Genomic DNA, 26,532 nt, shown 5'->3' with positions numbered 1-26,532 from the left:
AGGCCTACACGAGATGAGGCAGGATAAAGAGGGATAATCCCCCTCGATCCCAAATCATTGAGGCCAATTTCTAGCCATGGAATAATGGTGCGTGGCGCTCTTCATCTAAAGCAGGCGTAAAAATGTTGACATATAGCTTTGTTGTCACTATCCCTTATAAAGCCAGTGTAGGTTTAGTGAGTTTATTCGTCGTAGTACATAATTCTGTTAACAGGTGGCAATGATCTTGGGAAACTATAAAAAAAATATTATAATATAGTTTTCCGCTATGCAGATATAAATAAAAGTGATATCTTCATATTTTAAAAGTTTCATTTCATTATTAAAAAAATTATATAAATCATATGTAAACGAATACATAAAACGATGAATGTGTGAATTGTGATCACAGTGGGGGAGTTACAAAAATGGCTACCAAAAGTTATTATTGAAGTGTATTTAAATGATAAGTGATAAAAATCTATCATTAATCGGCGTCATACAGGTGATTCTAATGATTGTTTATATTTATTGTTTCACGTAACCTTTTAAAGGTTGATATTTGTAATAAATGTATTGTCTTTACTGAAATATTTTATGTAGATATAGGTTAATCTTCCTCGTTTTCTATTACTTATTTTTTCTTTATCTAGTTTTCCAATAAATTATTTTATTGGCAATAAAGTCAATTTGGCATTAACATTTTATTCCGTCACTGTTTAATTAAGTATATATCCATTATATTTATATGGTTAATTTTGACATTAGATAAAACTTTCTATTCTATTCATTAAAAAGATGAGTATATCTTTCCGACCATATCGATTTTACTTACATATTAGATATAAAGAAAAAGTTACAGCTATATTATCAGTAAAAACATATATAATATAGGTATACTATTATTGCATTCTGTTATTGACTATAATTATATTATATACATTCTGACATTTCGAAACAAATTCTTAAGGATTTCGTTAATTTAAAAATATTGCTTTTCTAGTGACTTTTCTAACATACAAACTTATTACAGTAGGTAGCTTACTAGTTAATTTTCAATAAGGTTTCAATTTATGAGTATTTAACAGAAAAGTTCTTTACGAAACACAATAAACAAAATAAAATATATAGTTATTTCTAATATTCTGAAGGCCAAAACCTTTATTTTAATCATTTCTATTTATGCTAATAACATGAAGTGGTGGATGATGAGTGGTAATCTTCAGGTGTGGTAGAGGGATGTGTTTAAAATTCAATTTCTAATAAAAGTATTATCAGTCACCTCATATTTTAATTAGTATCTTTAAATGTATTACTTTCAAGAAAAACGACCTCATGCAAATAATTGTTTTAATGTAAATATTAATATACAGGGTGTTACAAATTAGTAGGTCAAGCTGTTAACCACATATTTTTTGGAATTAAATAATGGGACTTTCTTATGCCATTTTTCATTTTGGAGCTCTATTTTTAGAATACAGGGTGTCAAAGTCAAAATTTAAAAAAATATTTTTTTGGGTATCTGCGGTGATTTTAGAGATATTTGTTTGAAATTTGGCACATATTTTTATCTTTAGTTGAAAATTTCTGTGTAATTTTGGTCTAAAATATCAAACCGCAAACGGAGAGGAGGATTGTAGGACCCATGGATCCCTTCAATTTTTTTTTAGTATGCCTATAGTTTCAGAATATTTTTTTTTAGATAGAGAGTTCTTTTATTCTATCTTTTCACTCATAAGATTTTGGGTTGGGTCTTGGTTTACCAGATATTGTTTATTTATTTCATTTTTGTTTATTATTTTCACATATTTAATAAAATTATTTAATTAATTACATATAACAATTAAGTTGCCATTACAAAATGTCAAGGTGACAGCCGCCTACTAGATAAATTACAGCTCTATAAAATTTGTACCCTATGTTAAGTTATGGTATGAAACTAGTCTTAAGGGTGGATGTTTTTACTTCTTACAACCATAGGGGAAAATCAACAAATTGTTTACTGAGTGATTTCTCGATAGGAGAGAACATCTACTTAATTTCATTTCTTCATTTTTTTGGTATTTCAGAAAAAAATGAAAAACTACTTTTTTAGCACCTTCCTTAAGCGGTTGTATCTTCATAAGTGATGTTCAAATGAGATATATGAGACCCACCTTATTTTTCGACAAGAAATCACTCCCTGAATTTTTTTGCACTTATTTATTTACGCCTTGTATATATTTCTAACAATATTCTCAGAAATATAAGTAACTTTTATCATAGAGAAAATAATTGTCAATGTCTCGGTCAATGTATAAGGTATACTTTACAACACCATGTCAAGGAGGATTAAAGCAGCTGTTTTATTGTAGAAATTAAAAAAAAAATAAAATAATTTAGCATGGTGAGTTGAGATGAGGCAGAATAAATGAACAATTATCAAAAAAGTTTCAAAATGATTCATGTTGCTGAAAAATCACTTTCGTTGGAAAAGATGATAAGTGGTTATAAGTAATTAAATCAAAGGATATAAAACAATAAAATTTAATGTTTTAATACGCGATAATTGCATTATAAAATGTGCTGAATTAAGCACTATTGATATTAAAACAAAAAAATATCTTATTTAATCATATCAAATATGTATATTGAATAAGAATAGAATTTTTTATAAAAAAATATTACCTTTATAAAAACTTTAGTCTGAGTCGTCTTTTGATAGTACATATTTTAGAAGTTAATTAATTACCTACTGGTTTTTTCTATTGTCAGAATTAGATATTTTTAACATAATTTATAATGGTAATAATTTTTGTTGTATTAAATTGGTTAACAAGAATCCAAAAATATTTTCATTTTGAACTTGTTAAATAAACAAATAGAACCTCTGCATTTACCTGCTTATATTTAAAGGACACTTTGCATAAAATTTGGTGAAAAAATAAAATGGTCGATAGAAAGTTTGTACATTTTATTCGGAATGGTGATTAAAATTTTAAACTTTGATACTATTAGGAAATGATTATTATTTGATGAAAATTTATTTAAAAAAAAATTGTTGGATGTTTGCAGGTACTAATGAAATTGCCAGATGAGTGAAACGACTGTGGGGGCCATGCAAGGTGCTCCTGGAGAACACCGGCTTAAGCATCTTGAACGATTATTCCTAGGGGGCCCTGTTCTGGGAAAGGAACTTAGTTTCAGTATCGAAACCCTACTAGACTTACTTATAGTCTTATACGATGAATGCTGTATCTCCAGCCTACGTAAGGAAAAAACTGTTTCGGATTTTATTGAATATGGTAAGTTTATCACAAGTAGGGTCTGACAGTAAATTGTACATTCTTTTTCTGTTTATTTGAGTGCCTGTGGAAAAAAACAGACCCATAGGTCAAAAGAATCTGTCAAGAATTGTTTGCTTAGCCAATAATCCATACTGAAAAATGCAGACAGTAAAAAATGCACATACGTTTCAGTTACTTAATGTTTCAAAAAGGAATTTGTTTTCGTTCTCAAAACTAAGAATGACTTTTTTAAAATATGTTTGACAGTTTAAACTTTGTTTATCTGCTTCCATTCATTACTCAATATGATGTTATTTATTCTATTATTACTTATTTCTGTTAATGTTTGTAGCTATCAAGGAAGATTTTACCATTTGATAAAATAATCGGTGCCTGTTTCAATTTCCTCTTAAGTTTTAGTTGTCTAAAAAACTGTTTTAATGTAAATGTTATTTTCAGTAAATATTCTTAAACGTTAAAAATTCTTATAATTTAAATTTAGATATCAGTTAGTGTGAGTTGGTTTCCTATAAACCTTATTTCTAAAGAACTACCATTTTTTAAATTTAAATTATAGCATTAGTATTATTCTTTTCTATTTTTAAATTGAATTTAACTGTTTCTTTATTTATGTTGTTTAGAAAAATATTTAGTTAGTGGTAAAATGCCAAAATCCAAAAATATAAGCTTTGTTCCTAGTAGAATCCAAAACAGTTTCCAACAGTCAGACGCATGCGCATATGGATATAATGCTTACATGAGGTTCAAAATCCATTGTTTTGAATCAAATGCGATTGCGTCGGACTGTTGGAAACTAATTCTAATGCACTTGGAACAAAGCTATAATCTACATATAAATAGTAGTTTTTTGTTATTTAATCCGTAAACATTGCTTTCTTCAAAAGAATCCATATACCTAAATATTACTTAAAATTGGTATTGGATGATGATGGATTTCACAGGGTCTAACGACACTTACAGTGTATGATAATTCAATAAACAAAGAAATCTAAATAAAAAATTTAGATAAATTTGGAACAAATACACTGAAGATGAAATTTTCGAGACAAAACGTCTAAATCTGGTTCGGGCTGAGGCAGTACAGTACTAGGGATCATGAAGGCTTGCAAAAAATGTAATAAAATTTCTAGGGTCGTATTTAAAAAAATGAAGTTGATGATGGTCCTGGAGAGACGAAACGTTACATACAAAAATTGATTATGCCATTCGATACAGGGCAAAAAGTGGCCATGAGAAAGTGTTTTTTCAATATCACCTCAAACAAGGCTAAAATGGAACAAAAACGGATTTCCAAAATTTCGGTTTTTTTGGAAATATTTCAAAAACTAATCATGTTAGCCTTGATTTTTTAGAGGCATAATGTTGGTCCCCTGATTACCCAACTTTGCCGCCATTTAAGCTACTTCGTAGCTCTTACCGTTTCCGAGATCCCTGTAGTGAGAAGCGAATTTGTAACAACCTGTATAGGTATACATTATGCTTTGTGATCACTCGCACAGCTGATTGCTTTAACCTATAAGCATGCATCCACTCCTCGATATTTTTGGCATCGACATTTTGGCAACTGTTAAGTGCTCGCAGTATTTGTGATAAGACTGCAAGTGGCACATTATACTCATCGTTGGAATCATCATTGTCATCAAAATGATCTAAATTCTTCTTCTTAGTTCTGTCTTTGTACGATTCCATGCTGTCTCTGTCTGATAATATCAAGCAATGTCAATTCCTTCCAGAACTCCTTTAAATCCATATTCAATTTTACAATTTTTTCGAATAGGCCACTGCGATAAATCTTTTTCGTGGATGAAATAACTCTAGTGTCCATCATAATGCTGTAACATTTGGAGGCAAATAACGCACACAAATTTGACCATCCAGCTTTTATATTTTAAGTCCTACCAAAATTGAATATCAATTGTTACTGATGGTACAAATTGTTGATGGAACTATTCCTTAAATATTGTCGTATCCATCCATGCCCCTTTTTGATTAAAATAATCTTAAGGTAATTCTGAAAATTCAATCCATTTAAACGACCTTGGTGTATTTTCTTTGCCGATAACACCTAACTTCAGTTTATGGTGAACCAGCAGCGTTTGTACAATATAGGACTACGCCATTCCTTTGAGAATTTATCTCCTGAATCACTGCGTTCTTGTTTAGATACAAGCATTTTCAAAGGAAGTGTTTTCCAGTACACGGCAGTTTCATTGGAGTTATAAGTTTGGCTGTTAATTGCTCATGTTTAATAAAGTTGTTAAAATTGCGAATTTAATAACCAACCAGAAAATTCATTAAATTCTCCCCCCTTAGTTAAATCATTCAATAATAGCTCAATCAAACTGTTCATACTATGCTGATTTTAGAGTTCTTCGTTTTTGCATACCACTTTGTCTGCGTCTCTGGCAACAAATGCAATTAATTTATGCTTGCTATTTCTGATATGAACAGTTTGCCCCGATGTTGTATTTATTTGCTAATGCTTTAACACTACATCCATTTACAAGTTTTTCAATAGTTTCTAACTTTTGTTGAATTGTTAATACTACACGTTCATGTTTAGTAGACATTTTAAGTAGGATATATATGTAATTATACGGACACAAGGTACCAATGCCACACGCATTCAATACACTCAAAACAGAACTGAAGACGCTGCATCATGCATCGCATAAGTTCGCCGTTCGTCGCCATTTGTGTTAACAGGCTTGTTCATGTAACACGGTTATTCCGGAAGCCCCGGTTAAGCCGTAATTATATAATGCAGCCCAGTTAATCAGCAGCCTGGTTAAGTTGTGGGTATAATCAAGAGTCTACTGTATGTATTTTTTGGATTTCTGTTTACAATAAGTATATAAATTGTAGTTATAATTGGGTTAAAAGATGATTCTCATGTTTATGTTGAAATGGTGTCAGTCTTTAAACCATAATGATTTATCTTCACAAATCGCTCTGTGTAGGTTTATCTGATGTATTGAAGAAAAATTGTTTGGTTTGTTCAGATATTTATACTGTATGAATGGAATAAAATCACACAATACATTCATAGATTTGGGCCAATAACTTGTCACCAGGACATAAATAAATAGATGGCCTAAAGAGGTCAGCACTTTATTGTGCTTCAAGAATTTATTTCTATTTAACTGGATATTGTGAGGACATTTTGACTTGACATTGGGAATTATATTTAGATGTGTCCTGATATAATTAAAACCCTAAGCTTATTTTAAAGATAATTACAAAATTTCTCAACTAATAAATTGAAAATATTTAATAGATTCTTATACTTTCATCAGTAAGTAAAGATTCGTATCATATGTATTTTTTGAATATGATTTTATTTTTTATCTAAAACATAGTAGCTCAGATTACTCAACAGTTTGCTTTTTTTTTTGTTAATATAGAGATTTTGAGAAACTGTAGATGATTTTTGAAATGCCGATTTAAAGAAGCAACATTGTAATAAGGTAACTTGTACTAAATTGGTTTGTCAATGTCAATTTTCATCTCCGTACTGTAATAGTACCCCTCTGTTCTTCACTAGATTCACTAGTGCACAGATGCCACATATGTGAACTATCAAAACTATGTTCTCGGTTTACGCAAGCTCTTGAAATGAGTCGTGTTGCAAGAATATCACTTATTTATCATCCCATCGCAAACCGTTACTTGTAAATTGGTATCCACGAGTAGTACTGAAATGTTCAATCTCTTGACTATTAATATTAACTGAACACATGTCAACACAGTTATTCATTCTCTTAAATCTATGAATGTACTTATCAGTCCATAATATAGCACAAGTCCAAAATGTGGATATAAAAGAGAAAATATTATCTCTCTAAACATATTTATATTGAAAAATAAAACAAGGTGTTACTTCTTCTAGTAAAACCTGTAGCAAACTCTGTCAAACTGCTGAGACTAACTAGAGATGATTTTGAGATAATAAAGGTCATAGGGCGAGGTGCTTTTGGCGAGGTATGTGTTGTAAAATTTAAAGGAACGGACAGAGTGTTTGCTATGAAGATACTCAATAAATGGGAAATGCTTAAAAGAGCAGAAACAGCATGTTTTAAAGAAGAGCGTGATGTTTTAGTTTATGGTGATAGGAGATGGATAACGCATCTTCACTATGCATTTCAGGTAATATGTAAAAATGAGCCTTATGAAAATTATTGATTTTAAAAATATAGACAATAATTAACAATTTCGTGTGAAATATTCCAGGATGAATCTAATTTGTATTTAGTAATGGATTATTATTGTGGGGGTGATCTGTTAACGTTATTGAGTAAATTTGAGGACCGTCTTCCAGAAGATATGGCAAGATTTTATATAGCAGAAATGGTCTTAGCCATAGACTCTATTCACAATCTTGGATATGTGCACAGGTGAGTAGTATCGAATACACCTGTAATAGAATGATAATGGGTATGTTTATCTCATAAGTTTTTATCGGTTTTGAAAGGGATCGGATTCAGCTCATCAGTTTCTTGATGTTTCGAGAGACATTTCAGTCACAAGGAGAGAACAATATGTTTCTCGAAACATCAAGAAAGCTAACTGACGATTTGGAACTAACCTGAAAATTGTTTAACTAGTACAGTGAAAATATCAATATTAATATAAATTTACAAACATTTTAGTAATATAATAAAATTCAGTATCCTCTACTGATAACATTTTAATATCTTTCTTTAATACCTTTTCAAAATATATGCTATATCAAAAAAGATTGCATCTGCTCATCGAAACGCGATTTTTTACCTAGCAAATTTTCACCAACTAGTTTACGAAATCATACAATTAAAGAAGAAAAAATTGTTGAAGATAGATTATATTAGTATACAGCCAACTGTAAAAGTGTTGTATAAATTCATTTTCTCAAAATATTAGGATATGTATTTGTTTGAAAATTTAGGAACACTATTTTCCATATTGAGTAGATGTTAATCATTTCCATAGTCAGTTCCAGTCAATGACTGCAATACTTATTAAACTAATTTTTTCTTATTTGATCCCTTTTTTTACAAATTTACTTTCCGCGATCAATTTTAACTTCCTTATTTTAGGGATATCAAGCCAGATAATGTTCTGTTAGATGCAAATGGTCATATTCGGTTAGCAGATTTTGGTAGTTGTTTGAAATTAAATGAAGATGGAATGGTGCAATCAAATGTAGCAGTAGGAACCCCGGATTATATTTCTCCAGAGATTCTAAGGGTAAGTTTTTTTTTAAATAAATATATGAAAGCACCCCCCATTAAAAACGTGACAAGTGACTTCTCTTTAAAAAATTCCAGGATCTAAAAATGCTATAATAAAATACTATAAAAGTAATCTTAAATGATAGATGTAGTCTTTATGAAAATAAACTGAAACTTAATTTAACACAGCTTAAAAGTCACTAAATCACTGACTTCGATCCGAATCTAATGTGTATGCAACCACTGAATTGAGAATTAATAACTGTTTTACATTGACAATTTATTAATTAATAAATTGACGAAGTTCTTCATGAATTAATTCATGAATTTATGGTAAACAGTGTGGTTTTACACTGCTACAGACTTTATCAAGTTTTCTGACACATGAATCAGTTCTACCAATGAATCAAAGAAGCAAATAAATTTCAGAAATGTCACCTTTCCACTTATAATTGTAGTGATACAACAGCGGTACCGTTTTGACACATATTATATAAATATTAGTGTTTATAAGTAACAAATCAGTAAAAACAATGCAAAACTAGTACGACGCCACACAATTATTTACATATTCCAATAACATAACCTCATTACTGATCTGAGGGTGTAAATCTGTTGGGTTGGTACTTCTGAACTTCACGAAGAAATTGACGAAAATTAGAACATGTTCTAATTCGTCAAGAACTTGATGAATAAATTCATGAAGTTATTTGACAGCAGATTTGGTGCATTACACTTGTCCAATTTCTTGATAAAGCGACTTCATGCATTAATTGATCAATAAATTGTCAATGTAAAACAGCTATTACAACTAGAACCATAATGAGAATGTTTTAGTTTTATCTAGGCAATCTTAAAATATTAATACTACTAATAGTTACTAATACAGTATATTTGGCAAGTATCCTTTGGTATAATTTAATTTGAGATTAGGGTCATAATTTTTTAATGAAATAATCTTGAAATATTCCGCAGTAAAATTATAGTGAAATTAAGGAGTAACATCACTATAAAGTTTTAAAATAAAATGTTTTTTTTGCAATTTTTTTTTTTAATGAAAAGTGAGAGTATAATAATATTCAAGAATGTTATTAACCATGTCTTTAAATGTTCAAAAAAATATTTTTATTTATAAATAGAAAATGGAAACTCTTAAGCCATTCTCGCGAGACATATTGAATTTGAGGCGGTTTGTGGCATGCAGTATAACTGACGCATATTTGAATATGAAAAAAAAAACCACAAATTTTCTCTTATTCTTCACGTGTACCACTAGAAAAATACATAGGGGATTTTGAAAACATTATTTTTTGTGATTGGCGAGGATTTAAAGTAAAAAGTTCAATTTTTGACAAAAAAGGGGCAATGTCAATAAATATCAAATTAACTTATCAAAAATCTCTTGTCTTCGGAATATTTTAAAGATATGGTTAAAATTTGGATTAAATAGAATGAAAATTATTGGAATTATGCTGTGTGCCGTTTAAAAAAATTGCGTTTTAAGAAAAACCCCTTTAATTAGGTTTGATACTGAAAAAAAAATGGTAAGAAAGTTTTCAAAGCAATTGAAATCTGTTAATATGCAAACTGCCTCGTGTAAAAATATCAGATCGATTGCCAACATAGTTTTTTGAAAAATGTTATTTAAAATTATGCTGTTATACACATTCTCTTATGGGGGTTGGGAAAAAACTTTCATCAAAGGTGAATATTGTTCTTAAAAATGGTTAGGATCGGGAAAATAAAAATGTAGTTGTAGAAATAAATATTACTAAACATTTTAAAACATTAAAAATATGCACTTACTACTTAATTATTGAGATAATGGAATGAATAGATAATGTTTTGACTTTGAGCAAACATCTAATCCAATTAATGGAAATATGGAAACACTGTACGCTATATTTAACGCTTTGACTGACATGCTATATTTGAATAGCTGGATTATAGACTATAAAATTATTCCAGTCAAAAACATATGTAGCAAAAATTAATACTAAATAAATTTTTTGTGATCTAATGCAATATAATAGCAATTTGAAACAAAAATTGAAAGTATCTTTGTAAAACGAACAGTATACATGTTCTGTCATAACCTTCAATTCGACAAGGCGACGTCTCACTACCATACACTGAGCTTCTTGATAGTAATCACATGGATTGTCAGTTTGCACATTTTGCTTTTTCCTCATCAATCCAGATTCTATCTGTTTCATATGCCTTTTATATTACTTTTCAGTCATTAATTTTCGTTTGTATCTTGGATGTTTATTATTCATGTAAACGGTATATGCGCTAAGCAAAGTTAACAGTTGACCCAACTTTTACCACCACACGTTACTGATGTGCAATGTTGCCAGATTTCACCTACAGTTTTACATGTTCTTAATGAATAAATAGACACTTTTATTCAAATAAAAACCTAATTGCCGCACATTAAATACAAAAAATATATGTGAGCTAATATGTGTTGTATAAATTTCATTCGCATATATTATATTTAGTTCGCTCAGATTAGTTTATGTAAGGTTGGTATTGCAACTAAACTCCCGTGTATAAGCATAAGCTTCCCTCCTGTACCGCCTGCCCCGCAAGAGATGTATCGAACCTCCTTAAAGTTTTGAGATGTACCCTTGATAACGTAACGCTTGGGAAAGAGCTCGGAATTTCAAAGAAAAAAAATTTTGTACAGGCATAAATTTTATTTCCCCTTATTCTAGCAGGTTTTCTTTTAAATCGATAAAAAAACAGATTTTTTAGAAATTATACGGTGGTCTTAACCCTTATGGGTTATTCTTGAGACATTATGCATATAATATATTTGTTTAACTTAATCTTTTACATTAATTTATTTAAATAAGCGACTGTTTTATAGAATTTTTATTCTTCAAATTTGTTTACAAAATATTCCAATTCTTTATTAGTAACTTTAAAAGTGTAAAGCTATACATTAATTAACATATATTCGTAGCATTAAGAATTGAATAAAAATTAGAGGGGCAAAACATGTAATTTTTTATAATATTTTAGGCAATGGAGGATGGCCAAGGTAGATACGGTCCAGAATGTGATTGGTGGTCTCTTGGTAAGTTTTAACGTTAATATATTTTTCATAGTATTTATTGAAACAATAAACAAAACTAATATGACTGTGGAAAGACTTTTATTTTACAATCTGTTAATTTTTTGGATATTAACGTAGTTTAACAGTAAATTTTCAAAACATTTTAGTTGTTTTTCTTTAGTTGCAGACCCTTTAAAAGCATATTTATTTTTTGTAGGCGTCTGCATGTACGAAATGTTATTTGGTGAAACACCATTTTATGCCGAGAGTCTAGTCGAGACCTATGGAAAGATTATGAACCATAAAAACTGTTTCGATTTTCCTACTGACATAGAAGTTTCCGATGCAGCAAAAAATTTGATTAAACAACTAATATGTAGCCAGGAATTTCGTTTGGGACAGAATGGAATTCAGGATTTCAAGGTTAGTAAATGTTTCCAAAATTATGTTGTACGTTATTTCAGTTATGCCCGTGATGAGAATTTTTTATGAAAACAACAAAGAACTCATAGCTTCCCTTTGTAATCTTGGTACTAAGTGAATGATAGCTTTGTACTGTAAAGCCAAAGGGACATAAACCTAAGAAAATTATTATCAGAAAGGTCCCTTTAACGAGGTAGATCTTTCTGATAATATATTCACAGGAAACGGATAGATGTTGTGCAGGTTTAAACTTCTAATATCTTTACTGTGATACAAAAACATTTCTAAATTGGGTATAATAAAATGTTCAGTTTAGTTAATTATAAGTATTGTGGGTTTTTAAAAATGATATTTCTTTAGTAATCTGAGGCATTATGCAACATAACAGATTGCAGACATGTGTAACGTGAATGGTTTTTTTAATATCATGCCTTGGTATTCCAGAATCACCCTTGGTTCGAGGGTGTAGATTGGGATTCGATTAGGGAAAGTAGTGCTCCGTATATTCCAGAAGTATCCAGTCCCACGGATACTTCAAATTTTGATGTCGACGATGCTGACATAAGGTTGTCCGATGCTTTGCCTCCAACTGCCAATAATGCCTTTACAGGCCTTCATTTACCTTTCATCGGATTTTCATTTACACAAGGAAGGTAATGTAACAAGATCCACTTACTGAAAAGTGATTCAGAGTTATACAGAGCCTTCATAAATGATTACAAGCCACGTGACCATTAATTTTGTTCAGAGTAACTTTATTTCCTTCACTTTGGCAATAAATTTCGGTAAAATTAAAAATTATTAACAGCATTCTCTTTCACCGGTTGATGATTTGTGTAATTTTTCAAGAAAATCTATTCAACCAATCGGCAATCGCATTATTTTGAGTGCAGATGCAACAGTTTGTCATTGTTCATTGTAAACAAATTATTAATATTGTAGCATACTTCTGTTTTATTGGTGACGGTCGGTTCAGACGTTACTTGTGGATGCCCTGGTAGACTACCAACTCTAAACGGATGTTTATTCACAATTTGAATTACAATTTACAATATTGGCATCACTGACGTCCCAGTTCGGGCGCCAATTTTGTGATGACCCTTGACTACTATTTTATCGGCAGTGGTGTTCGGCAGCCAGCGGCGGTGAGTGACATCACAGGAACGTACTCCAGATTATATTATTTTTGTTCAGTGAGTCTCGGGCGCCAGCTTCCCTATCTTTTACGTGGGGGAAACTCCACGTGAACCCTACCCTCGGTTTAGAGTAAGTACTCGGGATAGCTACAGTTAAGAAAGTTTAACTCCAGTGGTCTGTTATATTTCTCTTACTTTTAATCAAAGTAGTTCTCAAAGTGTAGTGTTATTTTACTTTTAAAATGAACGGACTTATTAGTGTAGGTCACAAAAAGATAGTAAGACTTTTTACTGATCGGAATTTAGCAATCTTATCGGCATTAAGAATGAATACAACTGAAAATATCTTTCCTAGATATATTTTCAGTTATTAAAATAAATGTTATATGTGAAAGAGTAATAATTCAGTCTGTGAGTTCTGGTGTTTGTTCTATGGGAAATAATCTACATTAAATTTTGAAATCTGTCCCATCAGTTAATAAAGTGCAGTGCTTTTTAATAACAAATTAAAAAAGATCTCTAAGAAACGTCTATAGAGGTATTTATGCATTTGTGCACTCATAGTAATGGATATAAATGATAAGAAATTCTATTTAAACGCCAAAAAGAAGGTGACAAAAACCAAGTCTTTATCTTAAAAGTAAAAAGTAGCAATATAGAAACAAATTTTGTTGTTCTAAAAAAGGAAAGTGAATTTAGCATATGGAACGTGGAATGTGATGTACAGTGTGTAAGAGAACTTTGCAACCTTCTAAAGATGTAAAAAATCCTTGTACGCCTTGTGACTCGTGCAGAAATTTAATATGTAATGATTGCTCTGAGCTTTCGAGCTCGGAAATTAAATGTTTAGCTTTACGAACTCGTTTATTGAAATTTATATGCAAAAAATGCAGAAATTATGAACTAACTGATTTTTTACGGAATACTATAAAGGATAAAGATCAAATAATAGATGACAAAAATGTAATTATTAATATGCTACAAGAAAAAGTCAAACAAGTTGAAGATAAACTTGCAAGTTTTACACAATTATCCTATGCATCTGTAACTAGTGCACCAGAGGTTAATAAAAGGAAAGAAAATCAGCCAAAGATCATTATTTAGCCAAAGGGGGAACAAGATAGTAGAAAAACTAAGTCGGATCTGGACAAATATATTAATCCTTCAGAATTAAAGATAGGTATAAAGCATTTTAAATCTACCAAATCAGGTTCTATCCATATCACTTGTCAAACAAAAGAAGAGACTGATATTTTAGAAAAAGCAGTAAAGGATAAACTAAAGGACAACTATTTAATTGAGCAAACAAAAATGAGAAAGCCAAGAATAAAAATTGTTAATTTTGATGGTAACATGACTGCAGATGAAATTGATAATAGTATTGCAGAACAAAATAATTTGGCAGGGGTCATTAAAACAACATATATTAGAAAAAAGAGTAGGGACCATCATACTATCTATTGTGAGTGTTCGGCTACTGCATTTAAACAAGTAATGGTTGACAGAAAATTATGTATTGGATGGGAAAGGTATTCAGTATATGAGGATTTGGATGTGCCAAGATGTTTTAACTGCCAGGGTTTTTATCATAAAAAGCAAGATTGTCGTAACAAATTAACATGCCCAAGGTGTAGTGAAGAGCATGAGGAAAATATTTGCCCTAAAGTGAAATTGTGTTGTAAAAACTGTGTTATTTCTAATGAAAAATTTAATACAAATTATAATGTTGAACATGCTGCCTCAGACCTGTCATGTGCCAGTTTAGAATTCCAAAAGTTGCTGTTACAAAGTAAAACGGACTATTCATTGGTATAATGGTACTACTCAATGAAGATTTAATTTTGCAAGAACTCGAATGCGTCGGAGGAAATCGCATGGGAAGATATGTTGGTATTAATGACAGTAAGGTACTGTTTGAAACAAATGCTGTTCTTAGGGTCTTTCATCTTAATATTCGTAGTATAAGAAAGAATTTTGATGAATTACTTGCTACTTTTGTAACCTATGAATTAGATTATAATTATGATGTTATTATCTTAAGTGAATGCTTTCAAGTGGATTCTATAGATCAGTTTAATATTCCTGGTTATAATACCTTTTACAATCATGCGGATTTTAATAAAAATGATGGAGTTATAATTATTGCAAAAAAGGGTCTTGAAACTTCAATCCATAATAAAAAGTTGGAAATAAGTGGGGTAACACTAAGCATTATGGAAATCAATATTGGTAATGTCCTTTTTAGGATAATTGCATTATATAGACCCAATCCAACTAATATAGGTGCTTTTATCAATGATATTGATGACTATTTAGACTTAAATAAAGCTGATGCCTGTTTTCAACTCATAGTGGGCGACGTTAATATCAATATATTAGAAGAAAATGAGTATGTGAACAATTATGTGTCAATGTTAGCTAAACATGGATTTGTGCCCTACATTCAATCTCCAACTAGAACTACAAAAGAATCTACTTCATGCCTTGATCATATTTTTGTAAAACGTAATCAGGGTGTCAATAGTTTTAAAATTGACTCCTATATACTTAAATGCTCCGTTACTGATCATTATGCTGTCATGATACATTTTAGTAAAGATTCTATAAGTTATGACACAATCAAGCAAATTAATACTAAAAAATTTTCTAAAATTAATATTAATAAATTCATTAATTTGATTAAAAATGAAAGTTGGAATCATGTTTTGCAATTAAATAATTCTCAACTTGCTACTAATATATTTACTGAAACATATTTAAAAATTGTATCTCAGAGTACTTATACCAAACCCACTAATAATAAAGTACCTAAGAAAATCAAACCTTGGATTACAATTGGTCTAACCAAGTCAATAATAATTAGAGATAAAATGAAAAAAAGACTGACAAATAGTTATTCTCAGGATTTGGAGATAGAGTACAAAACATATAGAAATAATTTAAATAAGCTGTTAAAAAAATGTAAGCATGAGTATTATAAAGATATTATTTTACTTAATCAAAACAATATGAAAAAAATTTATCAAGTAATATCTGAAGCTACCAATGAAAAATCTAAAAATAATGCATGTTCTTTTAATATTGCCAATGAAGATGGTCAACCATATGATAATAATAAAGATATGTCGAACTACTGTAATGAATATTTTGCTAACATTGGTATTAAAATGGCCAACAATATAAAGATACCTGATGACTTTTCTTCTCAAATACCGCCAATTAATAATTCATTGTTTTTAACGCCTGTTACAGAAAATGAAATAATATTACAAATAAATTCATTGAAAAAAAATTCGGCTCCAGGTATGGATGCAATTACTGCCGAACTTATAAAGTCATCTCACAAGCAGATAGTTCAGCCTATTACACATATAATAAATTTAATTTTTGCCACTGGTATTGTGCCTTCTCAATTTAAAAGCTCTATCATTACTCCTGTATTTAAAAATGGTGATAATACGAGAATATCCAATTACAGGCCTATTAGCTTGATAAATAATTTTGGAAAAATTTTTGAGAAATGTCTTAAAACTAGGCTTGTAAGTTTTCTTAAAAATAACAATATATTGAGTCCACATCAGTTTGGTTTTTTGGAAGGTAAAAGTACAGAGGATGCAATGTATGAAGTAGTAAAGGAAATCACAGACAATCTGGATTCAAGTAGAAAGTGTGCTGCAGTGTTTTTAGACTTGGCTAAGGCATTTGATACAGTGCCTCATGACAAGCTTCTTAATGTGCTGCATAGTTATGGAATTCGAGGAAATGTGCTAAAGCTTTTTACTAGTTATTTAACTGATCGAATGCAATATGTTAGAGTTAATAATTGTCTTAGTGATCCCCAGGAAGTTAAAATAGGTGTGCCACAGGGCACTGTTTTAGGGCCCATACTCTTTATAATATATTTAAATTCTTTGTTATTCTTAAATACTAGTGGTAAAATACTGTCATATGCAGACGATACTGTAGTCATTTTCTCTGGTGATACCTGGGATACAGTTAAAGAACAAATGGAACGTGGCATAACTGCTATTAAAATATGGTTAGATGGACATCAGTTATCTCTAAATGCTGGTAAAACCAAATACATAGCATTTTCAATTACCAGCAAAAATAGGCCCAACTATGATAGGATTAATATTGAACGTTTCAGCATGGTAATAAATGAAGTATATTCCATAAAATATTTAGGTATCGTAATTGACAAAAACATTAAATGGGAGCAGCATATAAATAAATTAACAGCGAACACTCGAAAACTGATTTTTAGATTCTACAAATTAAGAGATATCTTAAGCAAAAAAATATTACTTATAGTTTATAAATCTCTAGTGGAATCCATTTATCGCTATGGTATTCTGGTATGGGGTGGTTTATATAATACGACTTTAAAACAGCTATCTGTTGTACAAAATTATATATTAAAAATCATTTTAAAAAAAAATAAATTATACCCGACCAGTTTACTTTTCAAGGATGGAATATGTAATATTAGATCTTTGTATTTCCATTCATTGTGTACAAATGTATTTAAAAATGAAAAACAGTTGATAATGAATGTTAGGGTAACTCGGAGTATGTCAAACGAAGCTTTACTAACACCTTTTAATAATAAAACCATAGGTTTGAGATTTGCGACACATTTAGCTCCCAAGACATACAACTTGTTACCCTTAGAAATAAGAAGAACCAAAAGCTTTAAAAAATACTCGCACCTCTGCAAAACATACATAAGTAACAACTATTTGTCTTTTTTGTCATTGATTGAATAATATCCTAGCTAATACGAAAGATGATAATAATAATTTGAATTTTACTCATATTATTGTATATACAGCATATACTTAATGGATTTTGTGCTTGCACAATACAAGTGTTAATTCACTTAGGTGCAATGTGTATAACGTTTTTGTTTCTTTTTTTTCTTCTTAGTGTTAATTTTAATATACTGTAATTGTTTTATCTGTTTTCTAAAAGTAGGCCTAACACCTAAGATACAACGTTAAATAAGATTTAACAAGTATTATTTTTTTATACTTAGGTTCCTACATGATTGACGTGTAAAAGTTATATATGTGTATGTGTAAAAAAAAAAAAAAAAAAAAAAAAAAAAAAATTATATTATTAAGGCCTACAGAAATTGAAACAATCAAAAGTAAAATAGATTCTAATTACAATTATTGTAAACAACTAAAATCAGAAATGTAAAAATAATTTACAAGCGGTGTGAATAAAATAAAATTGGTTAGAGCAATTATTTACGACAGAATTAAAATGTCTATTCGGTTTTCCGGCGCTGTAAAGAAATACAAAATTAGAACATAGTAAAATATTGGTGGTCAGGACACAAAATCGGTACGGTAAACAGATTCAGTATTAGGAAGTTTGGTTTATTTTACAATAAACAATCTAATACTCTAAGAAACGGTACGCCATAAATAATTATTTGGTTTTTAATTTCGGTCGGTGCTAGAGATAAAAAAAGGTTAGCAAATCAGAGTAGTAAATAATCAACAAATATGCCGGTCCCAAATGGCTTTATTCCGGCTCGGATGGCGGTCTTAGGTAACGGTATCAGATCCTCGGGGTGGTGCTGGAGTTCTTCGAGTTTAAGATCTGAATTGCCCATTTTCTGCCAGGAAAACTGGTTTTATGGGCTTGATCCCCCCCTGAATAGCAGGAGTCGTGGTGGAATCATGCACGCGGAACTCGTCGAGTGTGGGGCAAATGGACGATTTCACTCGATGCCTGGATAATTGCTTTTAACCAGTTACTCTAATTAAGAAAAATAAATAGCGAAAACATTACACAAAACTGGTATTAATATTGGTGCCGCTAATATTTGGAGATTTTTAGTTGACAGTACCAGCCGTGGAATGTTGGTTGCCTAAGCTCGGCGGTCACGTGGCTTGTAATCATTTATGAATGCTCTATATGAATTTTTTAAGATATATATTTGAAAATAAAAATGTAAATTTTCATTTAACCTGCTAATTTCAGAATTCATAGCAATTTAGAAGTTGTATAGGGTAATAGTTGCCGAATTTATTAAATTTACTTAACAGTGCACACTTCGAATTCTGTCATTTGTGATTAAGACAGCAAATAGGCTATCGGCAATACATTTTTTAATAGATTTTATTACACAGTTTATCTAAATATGAATTAATGTACAAAAAACAATCTTTTCCCCCATTTTAACGCAGATTGTCTATAAGATGGACTTTGAAACTTAAATAACTTTTTGGTGTAACAAAATTTGTAATTTACGATGCCGCTTGTTCAAAAGCGGCAAATTACAAATTTCTTTACAACAAAAAGTAATTTGAGTTTCAAACTAACTCCATTTTATAAAAAAATATGCGTTAGAATGGAGGAAAGTCTGTTATTTATGCATTGATTCGTATATTAAGTAAGTTTATCTTACAGTTAACTAACTGGAAGATTAGAATGTGTTGATGTCGGTGTACGTTTTAATTGCAAAAAATCGTATTCTAAGGTTATAGTTAGTTAACTGTAAGTTAAATTTACTTTAATAATTTGGCCCTAAAGATAATATATTTGTTGCAGTTATATTTGTGATTTAAGTAATCTTTCGTGTTATATAAAATCGAATTCGACTGATAAACAAAATCAACGAAATAAAAGCGATTTAATGGGTAACGAAAAAGAAGGTGAAAAACGAATTTCACCCGATGGAACTAGGAAACTTCAGGATGAAATTAATATTTTAACAAAACGAAATTGCGAACTAGAGTCTCAAATAAGAAGCCTTGAAGCTGGTCAATCAAGGGAATTTCAGACGGATTCGTTAGATGGCTCTGATAACAGTAAGTACATATATTTATATATAAAAATAATAATAATTACAGTAGATCTTCGATGTTTAAACAACGGAAAACTTATTTCTTACTGAAAAACCTTACTCAAAAGTTGAGCAACTTGAGAATTAAAATATGTGCAGGAATGGAAAATTCGAGAATCTACTGTATTTAATATAATTATTGCATTATTTCGTTTTCTCTTCTGAATTGCATTATCAGGTAAACTTAAGGAAATGGAAAAACTTATTAGGATATTGAAACAGGAGAAAGAAGAAATTCAAAAAGATAAACAAGATTTACAGGAAAAATTGAAGTTTCAAGATAAAGAGTTAAAAGATGCTGTGGCGCAAAAAAAATTAGCCATGACTGAATATACAGAGGTGTCGGACAAATTAGCGGAACTTAGGCAGCAGAAACAGAAGTTTTCTAGACAGGTGCGTAATATTACCTAGGTTACTCTCGCTCCCACACTCGGCTGCGAAAAGAGGCGACTTGCCCTATCAAAGCCTTTCCTTGCGAGCCTTTATCTCAACGTCGTATTCTGAACATGATCTGTTCGCACCTTCTATGTGAAATTTCCACTTTAAAAAGGGTCCTTGACTTTTTTCGGTGCGAGAGAGATACCCGAAGTATATCTGATATTTAAACGGAGATGGAGACAAATGTCAGTGAAGACGTCAAAATGAATTTTGTCACTTGACGCGTTTTCCCGGACGGTCGGGCCTCTGTGAGTCGTTATTTTGCTAGTAGGCACCGGTTCTGATCTTTTAGAAACGCTACTTTGACGATAAAACTTCATTTGAACATTTTCAATTTTCTGTTTATATCCGCGGATACCCAAGTTTCAAATAGCCCGTGCAGGCTCCACCCAGCGTTAGACCGTTGTAGCTCATTCTGTAAACTCGCGACTGTGAAGCCAAAGGTTTGGGGTTCAAAACACGGGTGGGTCGAATTTTTTTTTTTTTTTTTTAAATTTTATATATTATTTACTAACCTACGGAGAATGCACCGCGGAGCCGAAGGCCCGAGGGAATGGTCAAGTCCGCGTCAGCAGACTTGCCTACCTTTCTAGTTATTTTTTAAAGATTGTGGGTTTAGTAGTTCAAAATATTTAATAGTTGTGGAATAAATTTTCGTAATGCTTTGATTTTAATGAACTGAAAATATTATCCATCGCTAGCCCCCACTTTTTCCCATCTCAAAACAATGGTACATCACTTCTCGTATAGCAAAAATTTGTGCAATCAAGAGAAGTGTCCTAACGGAAAATTTTATAAAATATTTAAAAAACAAAATGTAACGAGAATATGACTACAGCGTGTAAGAAGTTTGACTGCCATTACTTCAACATGAGATAGAGTTATCATAAATGAACAAAAAAGTTGTATATTACAGTTTTCAAAATACAGCGAGTATTAATATAGGGGAGTTTCATCACAACGTTAACCAAACTCTACACAGCTGATGCATACCATGACGGCATGCGGCAAACTTGTCCTATGGAAAAAATGTAAACAACTTATTTTGAAACATTTAGTAAATTTCAAGACAATTGTTTTCCAGTTTTTAAATAAATAAAATAAAACATATCAATTTTGTAGTACGAAGATAGTGTTGTGCTTAAATTTTAGCTCGAATTTTAGTAATTATAAATCTCTTAAAACAGGAACTTAACTATTAATCAAATTATGAATTTGAAAAATATATAATTAAAGTACTCAAAAATTCATGTCATTCAAATAATCATACGTATTAAAAATAATTTAGATACTTACCTAAAAGCAAAATTCAGTAATTTTTAAACGCACAAATATAAAACCAACTACAACATATGCTTAAAATTTCCACCACCATTTTCTATGCACGCATGACACCTTCGAATCCATTATTCGCGCACTCGCTGGAAAACACCTAAACAGGAAATAGTGGTACTCAGAAAACACTCCGATACGGTCAAATTCCAGATACCAACTGAATTGTGTTGATCGGACTTTTGTACATCAAGTTGGGGATTTTGATCATTTTTTTCTCGAAAATGGTTGAGTTTAGGAGCCATGTCATATAAGGTTTTAATGTTTATTTAAGGGCCCCATATTCTTTAAATAGTGTTTTCCGCAAAGACAAATAATTTCAAACATTTAATAACTGAATAATCTAAAGCTTATCAAATAATAGGAATGTTATGTCATACCACCTGAGTATTTTCAAAGACACCGCAATAAAATGCATAAACAGGTGCAAAAAATGATCAAACCATCAAGGTTTTAGGTACTGAAATCTACGAAAATACTAACTTTTTTATATATAACTCCACATGCAAATATTCTTATAACATTTACTTGCTTAGTCCTACATATAAAATTGTTTACTTTTATTTATAAGTACGTAAAAATAATTCTTAAAATGTGGGTTTAGGATAACAGAAAACGCATGTTCTACAAACGCTTTTTTTTAATTATTTTGGGTAAATTTCCTAAAAATGCCAGAAATTTCACCATTTCTCGGCCAGGGATATGGCCACCTTAATGTATTCTATCGTCTGTTAAAATTAAGGCAGTCCAACTTGTAACACCCTGTATAATATTTCCAATTTGGATGCTAAAAAATTGTTATCTTGACAAAATTAAATTGCAAACCTCAGCACACGACAGTCATTATAAGATGTTATGATTTCTTAAGACTTGTCTACTCTAAATTTGTATTGTAGGTTCGGGATAAGGAAGAAGAATTAGAAACGGCAATGCAGAAAGTAGATTCCTTAAGGAATGACATAAGGAGAGCAGAAAAATTAAGGAGAGAATTAGAATCTCGAGTTGATGAAGCTCAGGCAGAAGCAACCAAAGAACGAAAATTAAGGGAACGATCAGAGGAATACTGTCGACAGATGCAGGCTGAATCTGATCGGCTTAGGGTTAGGAGTGAACATGGTCCTAGGGATCAGCAAGACTCTCTCAGGCTGAAAGCTGAACTAGAAAAATTAGAGGTACATGTGAATTTTGAAATTGTTATAATAATAATCTTTACTGAAATATGTTCCTAATATATGTACATACAACGGTCGATCAATAAGTACCCTTATTAGGAATTAATATGCAATTTTTTCACAATTTTTTATTTTTCTACCTAATCTCCTTTTAGGTCGATACACTTTTCCCAATGTTTCTGCCATTTCTTTAACCCCTCCAAAAAATACAATTTGTCAAACTTTGAAAATAAGCTTCTGTCTCGGCGATGGCCTCTTTGTTTGAGCTGAATTTTTTTCCCCGAGCCATGTTTTCATGTTGGGGAATAGAAATAATTCTCAGGGAGTCAGGTCGGGAGAGTACGGTGGGTGCGGCAGCAATTCGTAGCGCAGTTCATGCAATTTGGCCGCGACAATTCTGGATGAATGTGCTGATGCATTATTGTGGTGAAACGGCCATATGGGGCCGTGATTCCTTCAATTTCGTAACGAATCGGTCCAATAATTCACTGTAGTACTGCCCCATGATCGTTCTTCCTTTCTGCAAAGAGTCCATGAAGATTATTATCTTCAAATACCAAAAAATTATGGCCGTGACCTTTCCAGCCAATGGGGCCATTTTTGCCTTCTTTAAAGCAGATTCACCGGGAAAAATACATTGTTTTGACTGTTATTTGGTAATGTATCTTAACCGTAAGCACTTGACGCAAAACTCCCGCAAATTTCGCTTAAAGAGGTCCAAACACTGCTTCGACATTGACAGCAGTATCTGCTTGTTATCCACTGTGAGCAATCGCGGCGGCCATTGGGCCGACACATTTTTTACCCTTAACTTATGTAAAATATTGGTTGCTGTTCCGTATGATATACCTACAGCCTCTGCTATTTTGCGCATTTTAGTTTGACTATCAACGAGAATCATATTGTGGACCTTTTCAACGATTTCCCGGGGTAAATTTTCATTATTTAGCAGAAGTAGTGCTTAAATTTTAATTATGATTTTAATCCATTCTAAGTAATGAAATAAAAGTGTTTTCAAGCGTTAAAAAAAAATCTAAATTTTACATAATTTGTTTCTTAGTGTAAATTTTTCATGCAAGGAAGTTTTAGGTTCAATATAATGAGAGTTTAGCACAGCAACAAGCCAGGTATAACTTGGAAATATCATCGCTGCGGGAACAACTACATGAGGCAGAAACACATAGGGACCTCTTAGAACGAGAGGTATGTATTTCTTTTTTGAACAATAATTTTTTTTCATTGCTGTTAAAAGTTTTAATTTGAATAAATTTATTATTTTGCCTCACATACCGTTGACTGTACATTTTACTAGGCAGAAGAAATTTGTATACAAAGTACACTGGGAAAAAAATTCAGCAAATTTTGACTAAATTAACACAATTTTTTGTTAAAATGAGTCCACACCCAATTGTGTTGATATAATAGCACTGTTCGTTGAGTAACGTTAACTCAACTATTTGTTAGCTAAATAAATCTATAATTATTAATAAATTAATTCTCGGTTACAAGTAAACATATTTGTTGTTTGATAGCAGGTCTAAACTGCATGCTGGTATCTGTTTGTACATAAATTTATGTTCCCCCTACTCAGAAATGCTTATTATATAGAAAAAATAGAATGATTTTTATATAGAGATGGGCAATGGGAAATTTTCCGTCCCGGAAAATTTCCAAAACGGAAATTTTCCGGGAAGAAATAATCGAAGCTTGAGAAATTTTCCCTGGAAAGCTTCTGAAAAAATTTCCATCGGAAATTTTCCGGGAATATTTCTAACAATTTGTAAACTTGGAGCCAGTTTTACTTCTAACTTCTATGAACATACACAAAAAATCGTTGGTTAATTTCGGATTTTCGGTTAATTCGGAATACCAGAAGACCATATTATCCAAATAAGTTAGAAAACACTTACACTTACTTATTTTAATCTTTGTTAAGTCTACAATCTACATAATAAAGAGCAATACAAGACTCATAAATTGCCTCCTTTTCAAATTTAATATGAATTTTGATAGTTGAACCAAAGTATAATTACATTTTAAAACTAGTATAATTATTTAATGTATTTACTATTTGTTTGTTAAAAAATAAAGATAAATATTGTATACTGTATAGTGTTTATGCACTGTAACCCTCAGCATGTAATTTTTTCTAACGGATGATTAATACATAATTTATATTTTTCCAATATTTATACCAATATAAATAAAAATGTATATAAGTATTTGGTCTTTTTGGAAAGCTGATGGTATGTAGAACACAATACCAAATCCAAAAAATTTTTTTTGAAATTTTCGGAAAATTTCCGAAATTTTCAATGGAAACTTTCCAGGAATTTTCATAGTTTGGGAATTTTCCCATCTCTATTTTTATACAATATGTCGACATTCTTAATATTTTGGGTTTTCTAATAACAGGTTAAGCTCAGTTCTGTATTAAAATCTTTTTATTTTAATCCCTTTTAGGTTACGAATTCTTTTTTAATAATAGCACTAGAAAGGGCTGAAGCCAAATTTCTGGTTGTCGAATTCTTTCTGATGCATTGTAGTGGGTGATAAATGACAGTAAAATAAATGAAACACAATATTATAGTTACGGCAAAATCATCCGGAACACTCCGGTTAGTACAATCAGAGGCTGACTGACTTGACTTGTATGTGGTTGGCAACTGACTGTCCTGAAACGTGGCTGCCGACTAACTGACTGAATCTGTCTAAAGTGCAGTGAAAAGAAATGTCGGGACGAGCGTTCGTTAGAGAGTGCCAGGAGGAGGCGCTCGCAAGTATCAGTATCTAGACTCTGGCGCCAATCTGTCGTGGCCCTTTTCTGGAACCATAGTGTGTGTGTCCCATATTGCAGATTTTTGTTTGTTTTTTATTGCTTGCAACTGTTAGACCGATCCGGTGTCAGGTTGGCGCCCTTAATATGATACTTAAAATGGGTCACATGCAGACATGTGTACCCACACTGTATATCAAATGCAACATACACCAATGACAGGAATGATGTTTATTTTAATTTGCTCGCTCGATGTAAATCCTTTCTGTTAGTATGTATCAGTCTTGTAGTATCGGATACTATTCCAGAAGTGAATTTTGTAAATAAGGGGGAAAACATAGCAGGGAATTTGTAAAATTTGAAAGTCCTTTAAAATGACAGTCAGCGTACATACATCACTTGTTATTTATTATTTTTTTAATTTAAATATTCTAAGGATATAAGATTGATAAAAAGACAATTTTAATGTTACTTAAATTAATTATAATAAAAGAATAGCGTAATATATAATTCTTTACATCTTTTTAGATATTCACATTTATATATATTTTTCCTTTTTTTTTGTTTCATTTTCATTTTTTTCTTACTTTTATTTATTAGGTACAATCATTAAAAGAGAAAGTGGAAAAATCTAGATTAGAAGCAATATCAGATTCTGAACAGATGATTGCTGAATTAAATCGTCGTCACGAAAGAGATAAACAAATTTTATTGGAGGATAATAAAAAACTTTCTTCTAATATCGAATTTGTGAGTTTTTATTTTTGTACATCATTTTATTTTCATGCGTTTTTAGTTCTATATACAAAATAAGAGAAATTACCGCTTTGTTAAAATTGGTTTGAATTTTATT

The 26,532-nt window shown here is 30.9% G+C and overlaps 1 protein-coding gene across 1 annotated transcript in view; it reads left to right on the top strand.

The window, feature by feature from the left end:
* The first annotated feature begins 207 nt into the window (after window positions 1–207).
* Window positions 208–26,532, top strand: part of LOC108915744 (serine/threonine-protein kinase Genghis Khan) — a 57,701-nt gene continuing 31,376 nt past the window's right edge. The window contains exons 1-13 of the mRNA XM_018721865.1: window positions 208–484; window positions 3,034–3,263; window positions 7,156–7,412; window positions 7,497–7,660; window positions 8,342–8,492; window positions 11,507–11,561; window positions 11,758–11,963; window positions 12,408–12,616; window positions 19,667–19,926; window positions 20,140–20,354; window positions 22,628–22,903; window positions 23,993–24,106; window positions 26,280–26,429. Of these exons, the coding sequence (XP_018577381.1) occupies window positions 3,053–3,263; window positions 7,156–7,412; window positions 7,497–7,660; window positions 8,342–8,492; window positions 11,507–11,561; window positions 11,758–11,963; window positions 12,408–12,616; window positions 19,667–19,926; window positions 20,140–20,354; window positions 22,628–22,903; window positions 23,993–24,106; window positions 26,280–26,429 (2,268 nt within the window). The 5' untranslated portion in view covers window positions 208–484; window positions 3,034–3,052. The remainder of the gene's footprint in view (window positions 485–3,033; window positions 3,264–7,155; window positions 7,413–7,496; window positions 7,661–8,341; window positions 8,493–11,506; window positions 11,562–11,757; window positions 11,964–12,407; window positions 12,617–19,666; window positions 19,927–20,139; window positions 20,355–22,627; window positions 22,904–23,992; window positions 24,107–26,279; window positions 26,430–26,532) is intronic.

This window comes from Anoplophora glabripennis, unplaced genomic scaffold, assembly GCF_000390285.2.
Source record: "Anoplophora glabripennis isolate ALB-LARVAE unplaced genomic scaffold, Agla_2.0 scaffold1330, whole genome shotgun sequence".
NCBI classification, from domain to species: domain Eukaryota; kingdom Metazoa; phylum Arthropoda; class Insecta; order Coleoptera; family Cerambycidae; genus Anoplophora; species Anoplophora glabripennis.
The sequence above is the reverse complement of the archived record's forward strand: the minus strand, read 5'-3'. Positions and strand labels throughout refer to the sequence as shown.